Source organism: Eucyclogobius newberryi, unplaced genomic scaffold, assembly GCF_026437365.1.
Source record: "Eucyclogobius newberryi isolate DKJ021-1_F unplaced genomic scaffold, fEucNew1.0.hap1 SCAF_20, whole genome shotgun sequence".
NCBI lineage: Eukaryota > Metazoa > Chordata > Actinopteri > Gobiiformes > Gobiidae > Eucyclogobius > Eucyclogobius newberryi.
Window position 1 is genome coordinate 16,365,784 of NW_027315835.1, and position 19,588 is coordinate 16,385,371.

General features: G+C 41.5%; 1 protein-coding gene across 1 annotated transcript in view; it reads right to left on the reverse strand.

Annotated features, from left to right (window-relative positions):
* Nucleotides 1-19,588, reverse strand: part of pcdh15b (protocadherin-related 15b) — a 265,006-nt gene that overhangs the window by 167,290 nt on the left and 78,128 nt on the right. Inside the window, exons 7-9 of the mRNA XM_072456250.1 lie at nt 17,298-17,417; nt 15,673-15,780; nt 3,922-4,092 (exon numbers count right to left, since the gene is read on the reverse strand). Coding sequence (XP_072312351.1) covers nt 3,922-4,092; nt 15,673-15,780; nt 17,298-17,417 — 399 coding nt within the window. The remainder of the gene's footprint in view (nt 1-3,921; nt 4,093-15,672; nt 15,781-17,297; nt 17,418-19,588) is intronic.

The window sequence follows — 19,588 nt, forward strand, 5'->3', positions numbered from 1 at the left end:
TATTCAGCTTCTTTTTACAGCTCAAACTAAGCAGCTAACGTTACTGACTTTAAAGTGTTACCGTTTATTTAAGAGCGTTTTGTTCATAATCTTGGGTCAACAGTTGTGTTTTGTATCAGTTTGAATCCTGTCGCTGTTGTTTTTCCATCTTTCGCAATGCATTGTGGTCTATGTCAATCAGTCTAGTGACCAGCGCTGGACACTAATGTTACTTTTCAAGGGACTTTGAGTGCACTACTTTTGCACGCAGCACTATCAATTGTCGAAGCAGCATTGAAGTAGCATTAAAGATACTATTGAGCAAGTTGTTCACAGGAGATTTACACCCTTTGCCTGTCACATCCTTCCACCTTAAACTCTCACTCAATCACTTTTAAAGTCTTATGAACTGTCCTTTTTTTCAGTGACAAGCTGTATCGCGCCTCATCTTCATCCCACAGCAGCAGTGCAACATTTTACAACTTAATACTTAAAACTTCATTCATATATTTATAACTTAATTATAGTACAATCAGGATGCTTCTCTCATTATTGGCTCTCCTCTAATTGTTGTTTGTCTGTGTTTATCATTGCATAAATGATGATCTGTTGTGGTCTTCTGCGCTCCATAAAGCTCATCTAATGCTCTGGTCGAGTTCTTCCTGGTTGATTTTGGTTCATTTGTGTCATTTTTCATAATCCTATTTCATTATTTCACATCACAAAGTCCTGATTAAATATAAAAAGCAGAGAAGAGGGAAAATGACACGTTAATCACTGAATTGGAACAGCTGACACAAACCCCAGCATTAGTTAAACTACTTTAAATTCTTTAACCTGTCATGTAATAATTGCACATCCCAGGATACATGTTCTTGCATTTTATGACTCTAAACTTATTACAAAGTGCTAATAAACCTTAATAAGACAGATTGTCACGTTGTCCTAATTAGGACTAGTTTTACACCAAGAGACAGTTTGTGAATAAATTAAGGAAAAAAGTTGAAAATAAAGGGAGTATTGCTGAGTTCCTTGATCTACTCTACCTGTCCAAAAAAAGTCGCCACAGGAAAAAAAGGTGCACACGCTCTAATATTTGGTAGCACAAATTCACTGTGGCATAGTTTAAATAAGCTTTTGCAATATTAAAATATTTAGTTCCATCCAGTGTTGCATTATTGTTCACCAGTTGATCTTGTATTGATGATGTGAGAGAGTGACCACTGCACAAAGCCTTCTCCAGCTCAAACACTCTCACTGGGGTTCAGATCTGTAGTAGATTTGTTTCTGCTTCTCTTTAGATCTTTTCTCTGCCTTAAAGCCAATGATTTGAGCCTTCCTAAACACACTGACATATTTTGCATGGCCGCGGGATTTGTCTTTCCACATGGTTGTTTGAAATGAGAATCAGCTGGGTTTAAATACTGTGTTGCAGCTGAAAGATCATCACTCATGCAGGTCTCCAGTAGGAGGAGACAGGCAGAGTTGACAGGCAGTGTATGTCATCAATGCACACAATTCCACGGACAAATTACTCACAAGTTGTTGTTTTTTCTTCTTTTGACAGTCAAAACATTATGTATTAAGTATTTTTAGTTGTCAAGTAATACAGTGCAGACAACATGAAAGAAGGCAGTTTGAGTTCACTGCAAAGTATTCACAGCGTTTCCAATGGCATTCACAACTGAGATCATACATCCTTTTTCCACTCATCATCCTTGTTATGGGCGCTCTTCAAAAACACAATGGTAGAGTCAAAAAATCTATTTTGGTGGTTTATTTTGTCCCAAATTTGCAAATCATGTGTGATTTACAATGTGTAATCATGTTTTTTACATGTCGGTGTAATCTCTCATTCGTCCAGGAGGGTTCCATTCAAAATCAAAAGCTTCAGTTGTTTCATCTGGACTCAGTTTAGAAAAAAACTAGACGTTTCAACTCTCATCCAAGAGTCATTGTCAATAAGCGAATTCAGGCCGGGAACTCAGATATTTATACTATTCTGTGGTAAGTCCAGCCCATTGGGCGGGCCTTCGAGAAGTGGAAAAAGTTGTTTGTTTCAACATAAACTTACCCTCTTTGTTTCTAACCAACTAACCTTTTGTTTACTATCAGCCCTTCAATGGGCTATTAGTCTCCCATTTGTTTTGTGAGACCCTGGCTCACTCACCCTGAGTACCTGATTAGCATCCAAATGTCCTGGTCCTCTACCTTACCAGGGTTTCAATATTCCATTATAGACAACAGGCAGGTTGAATATTAACCCTCCATTTCCGTTTAAAGAAGGTCTTTCTTTTTTTTTAACAAAAATAGCTTCCTTAACTCATCTTTCAAACCATCTTTTCTCCCTGCTTAAAATCTTCACCTCACCGTCTTCAAACGAGTGATTAGAGGCTTCAAGATGGAGATGCACGGCACTCTGTGGTCCTGAACTTGTATTTCTTCTGTGCTGATAGAGCCTCTTGTGCAGTGGCTGTTTAGTCTCACCTATGTAACGTTCTTTACAGCTTTCTTCACTGCATTGGATCGAGTAAACTACATTGCTTTGTTTTTGGGTCGGCATCTTGTCCTTAGGATGAACCAGTTTTTGTCTTAAAGTGTTTCCTGGTTTAAAATAAACAGGGACTTCATGTTGTCTAAAAATTCTCGACAGTCCAGAGACATAAGGGATAGAAACACCCTTCCTTCTCTGTTCAGTTTCCCTTTTGTCCTGCTTCTTGGTTCTCTTCACTCTGTTGAGAGCCCAAGCGGGGTAACCACAGGCTGAGAGGGCATTTCGGACATGTTTTTCCTCTTTCTTCTTGCCCTCTGAGCTGGTGGGCACACCTTGAGCTCTGTGTTGTAAGGTTCTGATCACCCCCAGCTTGTGCTGTAGTGGGTGGTTGGAACCAAAGAGCAGATACTGGTCCGTGTGTGTAGGTTTCCTATATACTTCTATTTGGAGTTTCCCGTCCTCTCCTCTGATCGTGGAACAATCTAGAAAGGCCAAGCAATTCTCCTTAGCGTCTTCTCTTGTAAACCTGATATGTGGGTCCACAGCATTGATGTGATCAGAGAAGGCTTCCAGCTCTTGTTTCTTGATTGTTACAAACGCATCATCAACGTAGCGAAGCCAAAGCTTTGGGGCAATGCCTGAAAAGGAGGCCAGTGCCTTCTTCTCAATGTGCTTTTTTTCTTTGTTAAAAAAGAAAGACCTTCTTTAAACAGAAATGGAGGTTTAAGATTCAACCTGCCGATAGTCTATAATGGAATATTGAAACCCTGGCGAGGTAGAGGACCAGGGGCTTACCACAGAATAGTATAAATATCTGAGTTCCCGACCTAAATTCGCTTATTGACAATGACTCTTGGATGAGAGTCGAAACATCTAGTTTTTTCTAAACTGAGTCCAGATGAAACAACTGAAGCTTTTTCTACATTTTTTTTTACATGTTTACAGGATGAAGGTCGCAGCTCAAGCTTTGAGATTTTCTGTTCAATAAGTGTTGTAAACGAGCATCTAACTGACATCTGGCCTCACTTTTATACCATCACGCCCTTCCCATGGTCATTACATCATTCAACCAAATTACATTTCCAAAAAGAGCACAACACATACAAATTAATCCCAGAATGTGTGAATGTGTATGTGCGTGTGCTGTTTAAAAGAATAAATAAATAATAATATAGTATATATAATAAACATTTATTTATATATGTATATATAGATACATGCAACAACCTTTTACGTTGTAATTACATTTTTAGAATAGTAGAGCTTTGGTTGCTAATAACTGTTAAGGAATTGGAATTGCTGTCCAAGCAGAAAGTCATATGTAAACCTTCAATACAATTATGTTAACTATGTTTCAGAGGAATTAGTTTTGACAAATGTAAAAAAATAACACTGAAGCATCCACCAAGAATGAAATCTTAACACTCTGAGTTGCAGCAGTGACTTACGGGTTCGGTGAGCTCCAGCACTGTGGCCTTGTACGTGATGGGACTGCAGTCTCGGGTGTGGACCACAGGGGTACAGGGTAAGAACTTTGGGCCCAGGTCGTCTCCGTCCAGAACATCTACGGTCAGTGTGGTGGTGGTGGTCCGGCGCTCGCTCGGGTTGGCAGCTCGGTCCTACGGGAGACAGGAAAAAGCTTGTGATTCAGCTCTCGAATTAGATGACGTAATGGGTGATGCACTGTTTTGGGGACTTTGTGCTAGTTTATGTTGGGTGCACAGTAATTGTAGAGATAGGAACCATAAACCAGAGACTACCAAGCTGGCTGAACTTATCCGGTATATGCTTCTCTCACCCAGATAGACCAAACAAGACATGAGCGTCCCACACAACTCGCTCTGTCAACCCCGGATTTCCTGAATGAATCTGTGTGCGTGCAGCGAGTAGGGTGTTGTTATCTTGATCGGGATTGTATATGAGGAAATAAGAGATCAAATATATGTCAAAGGAAACCACAGCCACAAGATAAAGTTTATTTGATATTATTCATCAATAAAACAGACTAAAGCCTGTCAAATCATTAATGACATATGAGACAGAGCCATGGACTGAATGAACGGCACTGATGTCTGAGCCAAGTGTAAAGTGTAAAGACTCAGACAAATGCGCAGTTACATTATAGCGTTTCATTCTGTACATATTTTAATAGTGTATTCAGTGTAATGAAGTGTGATTAAATATAATGAGAACATTTAATCTAGGAATCACCTGCACAATCTGAGTGTAGCCTATATCATTCTACCTCTTCTGAAGGCCAATGATATGTAATACAGACGGTAAAGTATTGTTAAAATGGAGATTTTTGTTGCAATATAGTTCTTGGGTCTTGTTGCAAATTTAAATGATTAATTGCATTTAAAAACATTACATTACAAAAAAAAAGAGAGAGAACTGTGCATTGTAAATAGTTTAAAATGATGTAAAATGGTAGAGAATATGGGTAACACACTGTCACAACTTTCTCTAAACCAAGCATTTAATCAAATCCCAATAAAACATTTGGTAACGTAAACTAGTCTCAGAGCAGAGGCCGGCACGCTTCCCTGCAAATGTCCATATTTGTCCATTGGTGAAGTTCTCTGTGAGTTGAAGCCCCTGGACACAAAGGCAGCTGGTCCAGAAAATGGATCTGGATAATTTTCTGGCAGCAGATTATAAAGCTTCTAACTAACGTTTTTAATTAAGATTGAAAAGTTCTAAAATCCCTACATTCTGGAAATCTGCATTTGTACTCTAGCTTTGTTAAAAGGTGGAGAGCCAAGTGAAGTAAACCATTACAGGTCTATTTCTACACTTTGGGTCACGGCCAAACTCTTAAGGTTCTAAATGATTTCCTGCGAGCTCTGGATCTGAAAAAATATTTTGTTACAGCAACATCTCTGACCAAGCCTTGAACTGGTTTGCCAGTTATCTGTCAAATCAAGAGTCAAAGTTGGCCGGGGCTTCTTCTTCTTCTTTGAATGTGTCGAAAGGAGAACCTCAGGGCCCAATTGTATTCTAGGAATCACCTGCACAATCTGAGTGTAGCCTATATCCCAATTTGCCCGGGGACGGCTGCCGAAAGCCGCCGCGGGGGCCGCGGTGCAGTCAGTCTCGGCTGGCTCTCCGCGTTTTTTTTTTTTTTTTTTTTTTTTTTTTTTTTTATACGTCATAAGGCGCTGGTACAGCTGGCAGCCCGGTGTAAACGCTCTCTCTTCTTTCTCACACTTATTGTGCTTTATCTCCTATATTTTGTAAATATAGTTAGTATATTTTTTCTATTTTACTGTACGACAGGGACACGCGCTGGAATAGTTTTTTAATTCAACTGTTTTTGACTTTTTTCGGCTGGATTTGAGCGTTTTTCGTTGCGTTCGTCGTGTTGTTGTGACGTGAGCTAGCTCCGAGCGAGCCCACCAGCCCCCCCCCGCGCCCTCCGGTCGCGCTAAAGTACGGCGTGTCGTCGGTACACGTTTATATACACGTTTATATGAAAGAGGAACTTCACGAACGATCGGGACACGCACTGGAGTCGCTTTAAATGAACTTGTTTTGTCTTTATTCGGCTGGATTGAGTGTTTTCGTCGTGTCGTTGCGATGTGTCTTGGCTCCGGCCCCGCCCCCCGGCTCCGGCCCCGCCCCCCGGCTCCGGCCCCGCCCCCCGGCCGGCGCCGTACCGCGTTTCCACAAAGGAGGAACTCATGAAACTGCGGAGAACAGTCGTCTTACCCGGAGATCGTCACGTTATCCCGTCGCAATACTGACCTAACCTAATACTGATGTGCAATTCTGTCGTATGTGCAATTGCTGTTGGAATTCATGTGCAATTCATGTGCAATTACTGTGAAATTCATGTGCAATGGTATTTATTGATTTATTTGTCTATGGGAGTTTTTATTTATTTATAGGAGATCTTCTACTGAAAGTGTTTTTCAGACTTCCTATAAGTGATCTGTTCTTCTGTATCTATCTCTGTATCTACCTGCGTTGCACCAATGAAATTTCCCCATGTGGGACAATAAAGGAATATCTTATCTTATCTTATCTTATTCTCTATTTACACTAACCATTTGTGTTGCTCAGCCTCACAAAAAAGTATTTTTTCATGGACGCGCTGTTTAAGATCTCTAAGGGAAAATAATGAGTTTGTCTCGTATCAAATATTACCTTGGATTCATTCTAGACCAAGAGCTGCCGTTTAAGGATCATCTACAGAAATTTAAAAGGTAAAGCTTTGGTTCTTTTATCCGTTAGCCTGTTTCACCCTTGAAGCTCGTAAACGTCTGGGGTCGACCACTTTTATGCCGCTATTTGATTGTGGCCATCTCCTCGAGAGGGGCTGGACGCTCCACTTCTCTGGTGTTGCCCGCGGGGAGAGGCGGTGGGCTGGTGTGGGCTTGCTGATAGCCCCTCAGCTCAGCCGCCACGTGTTGGAGTTTACCCCGGTGAATGAGAGGGTCGCGTCCCTCCGCCTTCGGGTGGGGGACAGGTCTCTCACTGTTGTGGCGGCCTACGGGCCGAACAGCAGTGCAGAGTACCCGGCCTTCTTGGAGTCCTTGGGAGGGGTACTGGACAGTGCACCGACCGGGGACTCCGTTGTTCTACTGGGGGACTTCAACGCGCACGTGGGCAATGACAGTGACACCTGGAGAGGGGTGATCGGGAAGAACGGCTTCCCCGATCTGAAACCGAGCGGTGTTCAGTTATTGGACTTCTGTGCTAGCCACAGATTGTCCATAACGAACACCATGCTCAAGCACAAGGGTGTCCATCAGTGCACATGGCACCAGGACACCCTAGGCCGTAGGTCAATGATCGACTTTGTTGTCGTGTCATCAGACCTCCGGCCGCGTGTCTTGGACACTCGGGTGAAGAGAGGGGCAGAGTTGTCAACCGATCACCACCTGGTGGTGAGTTGGATCCGCTGGCGGAGGAGGAAGCCGGACAGACTTGGCAGACCCAAGCGCATTGTGAGGGTCTGTTGGGAACGTCTAGTGGAGCCCTCTGTCAGTAGGGTATTCAACTCGCACCTCCGGGAGAGCTTCTCCCATGTCCCGGGGGAGGCTGGGGACATTGAGTCCGGGTGGACCATGTTCTCCGCCTCCATTGTTGATGCGGCTGCTCGGAGCTGTGGTCGCAAGGTCTCCGGTGCCTGTCGTGGCGGCAACCCCCGAACCCGGTGGTGGACACCGGAAGTAAGGGATGTCGTCAGACTGAAGAAGGAGGCCTATCAGGCCACTCTGGCTTGTAGGTCTCCGGAGGTCATCGAAGGGTATCGGCAGGCCAAGCGAGCCGCGGATCGTGCTGTCGCAGAGGCAAAAACCCGGGCCTGGAAGGAGTTCGGGGAGGCCATGGAGGAGGACTATCGGTCGGCACCAAAGAAATTCTGGCAAACCGTCCGGTGCCTCAGGAGGGGGAAGCAGTGTCTCACCAACACCGTTTACGGTGCGGGTGGAGGCCTGCTGACCTCGACTGGGGATGTCGTCGGACGGTGGAAGGAATACTTTGAGGATCTCCTTAATCCCTCAGTCACGTCTTCCGAAGAGGAAGTAGAGACCGGGGACTCGGAGGCTGGCTCATCCATCACCCAAGCTGAAGTCACTGAGGTTGTTCGCAAACTCCTCGGTGGCAGGGCTCCGGGGGTGGATGAGATCCGCCCTGAGTACCTAAAGTATCTGGATGTTGTAGGACTGTCTTGGTTGACACGTCTCTGCAACATCGCGTGGCGTTCGGGGACCGTGCCTCTGGACTGGCAGACCGGGGTGGTGGTCCCTCTGTTCAAGAAGGGGGACCGGAGGGTGTGTTCCAACTACAGAGGGATCACACTCCTCAGCCTCCCGGGTAAGGTCTATTCCAAGGTACTGGAGAGGAGAATCCGACCGATAGTCGAACCTCGGATTCAGGAGGAGCAGAGTGGTTTTCGTCCCGGTCGTGGAACACTGGACCAGCTCTATACCCTCCATCGGGTGCTCGAGGGTTCATGGGAGTTTGCCCAAACAGTCCACATGTGCTTTGTGGATCTGGAGAAGGCTTTCGACCGTGTCCCTCGGGGTGTCCTTTGGGGGGTGCTCCGGGAGTACGGGGTCCGGGGCCCTTTGCTCAGGGCTGTCCGGTCCCTGTATGACCGGAGCAGGAGCTGTGTTCGCATTGCCGGCAGTAAGTCAGACCTGTTCCCAGTGCATGTTGGACTCCGCCAGGGCTGCCCTTTGTCACCGGTTCTGTTCATAATTTTTTATGGACAGAATTTCTAGGCGCAGTCAGGGGTCGGAGGGTGTCCGGTTTGGGGACCACAGGATCTCATCTCTGCTGTTTGCAGACGATGTTGTCCTGATGGCTCCATCAAACCCGGACCTGCAACATGCACTGGGACGGTTTGCAGCTGAGTGTGAAGCGGCTGGGATGAGAATCAGCACCTCCAAATCCGAGGCCATGGTTCTCGACCGGAAAAAGGTGGCTTGCCCTCTTCAGGTGGGTGGGGAGTCCTTGCCCCAAGTGGAGGAGTTCAAGTATCTCGGGGTCTTGTTCACGAGTGAGGGAAGGATGGAGGACGGTGCAGCGGCTGCAGTGATGCAGTCGCTGCATCGGACCGTTGTGGTAAAGAGGGAGCTGAGCCGAAAGGCAAAGCTCTCTATTTACCGGTCGGTCTACGTTCCTACCCTCACCTATGGTCATGAGCTTTGGGTATTGACCGAAAGAACAAGATTGCGGATACAAGCGGTCGAAAAGAGTTTCCTCCGCCGTGTGGCTGGGCGCTCCCTTAGAGATAAGGTGAGGAGCTCGGCCACACGGGGGGTGCTCGGAGTAGAGCCGCTGCTCCTCCACGTCGAGAGGAGCCAGCTGAGGTGGCTCGGGCATCTGTTCCGGATGCCTCCTGGGCGCCTCCCTCGGGAGGTGTTTCAGGCATGTCCCACCGGGAAGAGGCCCCGGGGAAGACCCAGGACACGCTGGAGAGACTATGTCTCTCGGCTGGCCTGGGAACGCCTCGGGATCCCCCCGGAGGAGTTAGAGGAAATGTCTGGGGAGAAGGAGGTCTGGGAGTCCCTGCTCAGACTGCTGACCCCGCGACCCGGCCCCGGATAAGCGGCAGAAGATGGATGGATGGATGGAAAATATAATATAATATAATATAAATGCAACTGCAAAATGTCTGCAATCGTTGGATTCTGTAAATCTGTGTGCTCTGAAACTTTAATATCCATACACTATAATTGAATACTATGCACTAAATTACTGTATGTATTATAATGCAGGACATGTGTTTAAATACAAGCACCATTTTGGTACATACATTTTTAGATGGAAGTGTAGCAAAGCATTGTATTTAAACACAGTAAACTTATTATCAAAAGTAAGTATGTGTTATTCCTTGTTCCTTTCATCTTGAAAACAGTGAAATTAAATATTTTCTTTAAACCAGACGTTGTTTTTTGTTTTAGACATATTTTCAAACTATATTTTCAATACTCACAAACAAGTGCAAATAACAGTATTTAAGATTTTACAAACTCTTTTCCAAATTATGATCTTGCAGCAAACTAAACAAAAACAGCAGCTTTTTATCCTTGTAATCTTTTTAGACCAAGACCTTCAAAACACCCCAAGCTGCAAATGACCGGTTTGGTTCGTGATTATAAGAGGTTTCAAAAATCCTTCAAGTTTGAGTGACATCGAAATACAGCTATTGTAACAGTTCTATTTTGGCAAGGCCAATTACATGTTTTTCTGATGGCGTAAACATGGCCGTAAGACTTTTCTGTAACGATTTTATAGTAACAATTTCACATATTTGGTGAGTGGTGCAACACAGCTCAGAAAATTCAAGGTCAAACATGGAAAAGTGCTGAAAAGTGACTCAGGGTTTTGAATGAGTTGAATGAGGAGCAGATTAAGCTGGCAATAGAACACAGGATCGAGATCTTGGGTGTTTAGAGTTGCCAGGATCTATTAAAAGTCCTAGGGATGGTACAATATGTTCTTTTTTTCCCCATTTAATACAGATTTCCTATAGTTGTCTTGCTGATGTGTCCAATAAATTCCACAGCTCACATATTGGCATTGAGTTACTTAATGTTCACATATCACCAATACCAAAACTAGCAGCAACATTTCAATTATGCTTTACATGGCCACTGGAGTAATCAAATAACCAATCATCACATCTGATAATTGGCGCGTGTTATTCATGTGCTTATTCATAAAACATCAGGTGTTAATTCTTTAAAGAAAAATCAGAAATCAGCTTTTGTGATGTCTATGTAAACCAGGGGTGTCCAAACTTTTTTCACCGAGGGCCACATTTTGAAACTTATATGGAGCAGAGGGCCACAAACAACCCGACAATGTTGAATTAGAAAGTGAACACTTAAAAATGTTGCATTTGTTATTGTTTGATGAGCATCCACACCTTTAATAATACTCGGGACATTGATAATAGGTTGTTATCGCAGAAAAATGCTTGAATTTTTCCAATTTTACAGTAAAAGTACTACTTTTTGTTGTTTGGACCAGCTTAGCAGGAAGCCAGAGAGCCAACAAATATTGGTCTGCGGGCCGAATTTGGTCCCCGGGCTGTAGTTTGGACATGCCTGATGTAAACGTATTACCGACGGAAAAACATACGTGGCAACTTTTCTCAAGAAGTCAGTCAAGGGCAAAGTCATTTCCCCTCCATCTTCTGTCATCCTCAACGTACAAATTGCTTGTCTGTGATCGAAAGCACGAAGCCATAATTACGCCTGTTTTCAAGTTTACGTTTGACAGTTTGTGTGTAGTCAATGGCGTCTGTTTTATGGCATTACGCGCTCCTCATTGTTCCCCACTTGACAGAGAGAAAGACAAAGATGCCTCCCTGTCAGAGTAATGCCTCTTATCACGTTGACGGGCCGGATTTTAGGCAACAAGCGGCCCCATAATGGCTCGAATTAAAGCGCCGATAGATTACATCAGTGTCATGATATCTACATGGACGTAGATGTGTGGGTTTCACATAATTACAGAGCGTAAAGTTGATTTTAAAGCGCAAGATGACTATATAGGATTAAATGCAATGAGTAAAAAAAAAAGGAATACAAAACGACACAGTTTGGGTGATTGTATTCATTGGGATTTAGCAAATAAAGGTGTAGAGCGAGTTGTGTTAATGATCTGCGACCAGGCCAGAGGAGTAGGTCATTTAACACTAATTTAGATGGACACAGGAACATCTGTATTGTCAGAACAGAAAACGTGTAGTTGGGTGCTTGACATGATGCCCATTTTATGTGTTGTCACTTTAAATTACTTTCTAAATAACGATATTTTTTTTTTCTCTCCAAAATTTGAATTGCACAAAATATGTCATAGTTTTAGAATGATGTTTTGTTTGATTTATGTGGATTTAAAACGCTAAATGTTTACACCACTTCTTTAAAACTGGAGTGGGTTACTTGTATCAGAGACAGTTAATAAAGATAAGGATATATATATATATATATATATATATATATATATATATATATATATATATATATATTCTTTAAGACATTTACACAGTGATGTTTACTTCAAAATAAGTTGTAGTAAGTGCTGTAATCCAAAGGGTGAACAATCATATATTTAGGTTAGACATAAACCAGAAGCTCATCTGACATCTATGCATCAGGACAACCTCTGGGGTTCAGGGTTTAAGATACAGCTCAAAAATAAATCATTATCATATTCATACTTTTCTGAAAAACTTGTGGACCAGTTTGATGTCCTATTGCTTAATTATTGCATTTCCTGTGAGAAAAAATTCTAATTGTTGCTGCAAAGATGAGTCACATCGCAGGGCAGAAAGAAAGGTGTTGCACCCACAAACAGCAAGTACCAAAGTTATACATTACTTTGATACATATTCAAATAAAGCAGATTTTGTGTATGACAGATGTTTTTTTTTTATCTTTAGTGGTAAATATTTATCATAGTTTTACATCAATCAAGTGACAGTTTCCATCCAAAATGCAGGAGCAAATGTATGCACAAGGAACATTTTAAGCTTTAAAATGTAAATACATTTAGCGTCATTACAATACTAAGCTTTAGGTGTCAGAATTGTCATCAACAAATCATGTCTTTGGTAGATGTGATGCAACCATTGACTTGTATTCTGGTTTGGGACGGGCTTATGTAAGATGACGACATCAAAACAGAAAACAGGAACACTGATTTATCCCTGGTTCAATATGTTCAAAACTATGACATAACATGCTACGAAATGTCCTCATTTACATATATTTACATACATATTTACAAGTTGAAACTACACATTGTAGTGGGGGGTCTTCAACGGCCAGTGTGGTTCTTATTGTCGAGAAGTTTACAGTTTTACTTTCCACATAGTTAAAATATATTATCACTTAATCTGTTACGTCCACATACTTTTCCCATCCCCTAGTGTCGTTTTATTGTAATCTTCCAAATTATAAACATGTATTATACACCATTTGAATATATATGTATTGCCAAGAATTCCATCACGATATCAATCTATTGAGCACAGCCTTAATAGTAGACGCTCCACATTCACACATTGTTGTTCCCCCACTGTGTCAGAGCTCTGGGTCCAAATAAAAAGGAATGGTGCACATTATAATGTATTTGCGCTTAATTGTGCACAAATGTGGACATGGGGACAAATGGGGACATCTCCAATGAAGACAAACACATGTCTTCAAACATGTCAAATGAAGTGTAGAAGTCTCAACTAACTAAAGTCTCAACTACTTGCCAAACATGATGAAATAGGACTCACCACCTTGGGGCTGAAATGTAAATAATTAGCATATGAATGACCTGCCCCATTGTGCACATTGTCCCTTGCGCCCCCTTCGAGGCTTTACCTGGGAGTGTGACATATCTTTGTTGAAGAAGTGAGATCTAGATGATTCTTGAGCTGTTTTATGTCAAATCATAACTATATATCTATAAATATTTAGCACAAAAAAAAAACAGCTAATGAAAGGACCTTTTTTTACAAGGATTACAAAGCAAGGTCAAAAAAGGCTGAGAATGGGCTCATTTTAAAAAGGAAACGTAGAAGAACATGAAAATACAAGGACTATTATCTGCTTGATTTATCATGAATTGCTTGTGTTCAATTAAAATGTACTGTAGCGTAAATATGTTTGTGAATTCTTGAAATTTAGATTTTGGGGGAGAGGGACAAATTTAGACCAACCAACCCATGATTGGACACCCAATGTTTTTTTAATTGCATTTTTTTTTTTAAAATAGATTGCCCGATATCGCTCTTTTGGGTTACACAATAGCATAAAATAAATGCAACGAACATTTTATGAAAAAATTAAGCTTAACAGCAATATATAGCAAGTCTCTGTAGCTTAAAAAATCTATTTTCTCCATTGGCTTCAATGGGAACTGTTGAAAAGACCCCGAAACCCTCTTCTGCCCAGTGACACTTGTTCCCATGGTGACAGATGAGTGATGTCATTTGAGTTTCCATTGGGTTGCCTTGTGTACAGTCGTTTACTTATAATTAGTTGAGATGTAGTTTTTCTATAGTTTATTATCATATGTCTCATTCATTGTTCATTTATATACATTTGCTTTCTATTTTTTCCAATAGAACCACACGCACATACACCAACTTTGTATTTCAATAAATGTTCAAAGGAAAAGACGTCTTGCTGGTTTAAGTCCCTTTGTGGACACCCTGCAGCGGGTCAGAGTCAGACAGTGCTCCCTAGTTTTCCACAGGAACAGAACCTCAAATCTTCCCTGAACAGCTGTGCCGCGCTGTACTGTGACTGTGAATATGACAGGCATTCAAACTGTCAAAACAGCATTCACTTCCCAGAGTGCTGTTGACTTTTAACAATGTGCCCAGGCTAAATAGGCCTCAAGACATACTGTATGAATAATAACTAGGATGCTTTGTAGAGAGCTTTTGTAAGAGTGGCTTCTCTGTCAGCACATAATCCCCTAATGGCAAAATTTAGCAATTTTCTGTGGCACCTAATGTTCAGATCTTCTCCAGCTTTTGGCCCCACTACTCTGTCTGCGCAGAACTACAGTTTGAGTGTTATGGTATGAATAAAACATGACATGCAGAACAGGAGGAGGATGCAATTGTGTTAAAATTACATTAATAGTAATTAAAGCAGTGCTGGGGGCTCCCTTAAGGCTAATAGATCAAAAGTAGCAGGCGGTTCGACAGCTGCTGTTGCATTTAGGTAAGAATATACAGGCTGCGCTTTTGTTTTGTAAAAAGTGGATCATAAGAGGGATAAAAATATCAGACAAGAAAATCACTGACTAATAAGCTGCGGACAACAGAGAACAGAAAATTGCGGCGCTGCGAGGAAGCGGAAGTTTATGAAGCCAGGAGTTATTATTACATATAAAGTTAGAAGTTATTGCTTTCTTTGGCCACAAAAAAGGTGTCACACTTTGGCGATGATAAAAATCCACTGTAGCTGCAGTCTGACCCTATGTTACCACAGAATACACCCCTCCTCCCTGTCACTGGTCTCATCTCACATTGGTGAAGATAAAGAGTCTGGTCCCAAACACGGGATCGAGCTGGATTCCTCTTTAATGGTAACGGCATTATTCATTGAGCCCCAGACTCCTTATATCTCAGAAACATCCTGGATCTACACCCTGATCTGGAACCGCACAAAGGTATTGATTTGTTTCTCGGACAAACCCAGCGCTCGGCAACAATTCCTCTGAAAAATTAGCGATAAGTTCACCGTGCGGGAGCGAATAAGCCGAGCCGAGTGGCAAAGATGAGAGCTGAATCTTCAGATCTGCTCAAACCCGCACGTCAGAGCTGAAATATAGATGGTGAGTCTGTCGCATGGAGGACAGGCGGGGAGCAATAAAATAAGCAATATGGGTGAGTGTGGAAGGGAAGCAAAGAAAAAAATAACGTGGTTTTCAGTCTAATCTAACAGAATGTAGATATGTCATCGTTTCAAAACAATGTCTGAATAAAATACGCTGAATTATTGTAAATACAGAACTGTAATTGTGTTTGTTAGTGAAGGCTTTTCACTGGGAGTTGATCCAAAAGAACCAAATCTTGAAAAAAGAGCTGGTCGTCATCTTGGTAGTGAACAAAACATTGAGCAAACCTGAAATGTATTGATTCACCAAGACTTTTTCATACGCAGTGTCATCATCAGCTGTCATCATCTTTCATGCAGTTATTTTCCTGGCACATCTCTACTCACGTTGGCCTGTATGACGATCAAATAGCGCGTGACCTCTTCGTAGTTGAGTCTCTCCCGTAGAACCACGGATCCGAACAGGGTGAGAGGGATGTCGAACGTCCTGGTGCTCTGAAACAGCGGAAGTACCACAACATAAGCGTGGGGGTCAGCGAGTAAGCCGGCTGTCATTGTTACGCCGCGATATCCTTTTGTTTGCTTCGGCAAGTACACTCTACGACCACAAACCACAAAGGGCTTAAATGAACCACACTAGACTACACTAAGCCCGGCTGCCAGTCCCAAAAGTCAAGATGAGGAAACGTGGATTCACTGAACTGTAACAATGTCGGCTACAGCGGCTGGGCTAGTGTCACATTCTTAAATTAGACATGTTTTATAGGCTCCTTTTCTTTATGGCATTATCTTTTATCGAAAACTATGACACATAAATTCAAAATATTCCAATGAAACACATACATATATTTGTATACATATCATTTCGTACCGTCAAAGCTAGTTTAAAGGTTTAATGGTCAGAACATTTAACCTTATTACTTATTGTAATTATAATAATGTTATGGAATTGTGGAATTGTTATCAGTTTCATGCATAGTGTAACTTTTTTAACATGGTCTGAAGCCGTGTGGTGGAAGAAGAACTTAAGTAGAAGTGCACAGAAAAAAAAAAGTACATCATAAGAACAGTAAAGGTATTGAAGTACATGTTTAAAAATGTACTTTAAGAGTAAAACTTTCACACATTTCACACAAAAGTTCACACATTTTGTAAACTATTGCGTTAAATGTGGGGATTTTGACAACAAATTGTGCTGATCTTTGTTCAACAGTCGCAATTTCATATTTCTTTGTGTATTTTCAACACAAATGGTCAGAACATCCCCTGAACGTGCTCAAAGTGACCCCTTCGAACCATATGACAAACACTAGGGCTGTAGTCACCAAAGACATTCCTGGTCGACTAAAGCCATTGATTAAAGTCCGTGAGGCGTAGTGGCAGACAAGCTCTCAAAAATATGAAGAATTTGCACAATCTGACCATATATCTAACCAAAAATGCACACAAAATATCATACGATTGAGTATGTTCCCTCTATTCACACCTGCATACAGAAAAATACCAAGAAACTGTGAAAATTTACTGTATATGTCAAAAAATCACTACAAAACTCTTTCGTCTTCTTTTACCTGCATGTACTGTGCATCCGGGGGAAAGCACATACTCCCCAAATGCACTGTAAATCTTTATAATCCCATTAAAATAATACACATTTTGGTCGACTAATGGCCAAAACACCTGGACTTTCTGCTGCACGGCAAAATATAACTCTATTATTTTCTGTTTGCTTGCACACACCGGGCGCGTGCTCTGTCCCTCACACCGTGTCTCCCATTTAGCGAGTAATCGGCGGATAAAACACCAATTTAAAGCTCCCCAAGAGTTGTTTTTAAGCCCTTTAAAGAGCAGTGACGTGCGGCGTTCATTGTACGTCGACGCATGTGCTCGATGCCCTGTCCAGTGTGCGTCGGCCTAAAGAAACCTGCTCTCAGATGCAGTAAAGTAAAAGTATTCACACTAAAAAATGACAGCACAGATGCCTAACACGCTAAAATAATCATGCCACTTACCGGTTCCGAGTTGTTGTACTGTATCGTGTACTCGATCTGTCCGTTCGGCCCGTCGTCGATGTCCGTCGCCCCGTTGCTCCCCCAAAAATCGGAGAAAACGGTGGTTCCTACTGGTGTTAGCTGCAAGAAAAGAAGAAACACAGACTCAATCTCACAACAATCTTTTCTCTTGTGTTTATTTTTGATTAGAACTTGGATGAGCAATGTGCACGGCAGGGCAACCGCGGAGAATAAACAGAACTTCAAGTCGTTTTGTTTCGTTCTCGTCGTCTATGCGAGGAAGGGGGGAAATCAGCCGGGAGCCATTGCACATGTTCGATTGAGGACTAAAATAAGAAGCGAGCAGCATGGACCGCAGTCTGTGGCACTTGAGTGGTGGGATAACGGAGAGCAACATTTCGCAAGTACAGTCACAAGAAAGAAAGGCTGGAAATAAGCTAGATTCCTAATGGTACTTCAAGAAAAAAACTATGGTAACAGAGGCAATCGTGAGAAATTGCCATGTAACTAACAGTTTAAACTTGTGAAAAATACTGATTTGTTTTGGATACTCTGATGATGATTAAAAACATAATTCTTAGACAATAGAATGTCTTATTATTATAATTTATTTATATATATATTTTTGATATTTCATCATTTGCCTTTTTATTTTTCATTAGAACATAATATATTGACACAAACAAAAGAGTAACACAACAACAACAATGTACAAAAAAAAATGGAACACATAAACAAAGTATATTAAGTTCTGAACAATTGTCCCATTTTGTCCATTGTTTTTTAATTTGTCAATTTTTAAGTTGAGTCCTGGGGTTATTTGTTCCATTGTGCGTACGTCTGTTATGATCTTAGTCCAGTCCTTAATTGTATATCATTTTCAAGACAAAACAACAATAGTGTGCTAAAATATCAAAATATTAATACTGTTATACTACATTTGGTGATAAGATTTGATATCGTTGGTTGTTGTGTAGATGAGTAGTTTTGGTATATTTTACTAAATTATGCTGTGACTGCGCTACAATGTTGTTGCTTCGTTAGAGAAAGGAAACTTGGACGAGTTTACAGTTTTGATGATTAAAATGGGTGTATTTCATATTCAATTTGTGCTGGTTGTGGTTCAACAAAGAAACATAAGTCGATAAAATGCATTTGGTTCTTAAAAAACAGTGGCATGTTGCAGAATAACCATATGGTCTTTTACTTCTAAATTCTAAAACTATTCAAATGTTCTTTCACATTTTCTCCAGGATAATTATGCCTCTTAAAAATAAATGTCTAACCCTACACTCCAATGTTACAAGTATTTAAATAAGATCCCAGCTCGCCAAGCACAACATTTGAAAAGGCTAAACTGTATATATATTGCTAAACTTTTAACTATAATGGCAACATTTCTAAATGAGTATACAGTATAATGAGTATATTATTATTGGGCAAAAAAGAAAAAGCATATTTCTTTCATGAGGGCATTTGTTGACTCTTATAACTCCAGATATTGAATTTAACATTTTACTGTGGAAATAATGTGATTCTGTGTCCAATGGACTGCAAAACACTGCATTTCATTTTCGTTCTCAAAAGCAATTAGCCCATTTCAAACCTTTTTAAACGGTGCATTTCCTTTTCCCGTGATAATCTTATTTCCTGTTTAATTTCCAGGGCTTAAGGTAAAGTTTCTTCTTCTCTTTGTGTTGTTCACCATATTTTCACACTCTTGGGTTCCTCCAAACGCTGGCAGCGCAGTAATATCCCAGGTGGATTGGAGTCTAAGTACTGCTGAAAACAAATACTACTAATTGGGTTCGGCTGTTTAGACAAAATACAGTTAGAAATTGCACGGTTGCTTCGCCTATGCTTTTTGTGGACAAATTAGACGCCACAAAAGTTTAGCAGTTTAAAAGTTTTGCAACACTTTTATAGCTCTATTTGTACCTGCAACTTTTCACCATGTTCGAATACTCCATGATGCAATAAGTTATTACACAGTTGTGTTTTGTTGTGACTGGGCATCTGAATGTGACAAGTTCAAACAGCGAGAGTAAAGAGACTTTCTATTTAAAAGTGCCAAGTCAATTTCAGGCAAAAGGAGAAAGAAATGGCTCTTTCTAGATGTTGTTTCATAGTGAGTTAGTTTTTTTCTGACACAGTATTATCACAAATGATTTGCTTTTAGCGTGATGACATGTCTTCTTCCTGCCAGGGTGGTCAGAGTGGTCCTGAACGATTCGAAAGGCTCGGTTTAAAAGTCTACGATCGTCAGTCTACAAGGTCACAAGAGCATCCCT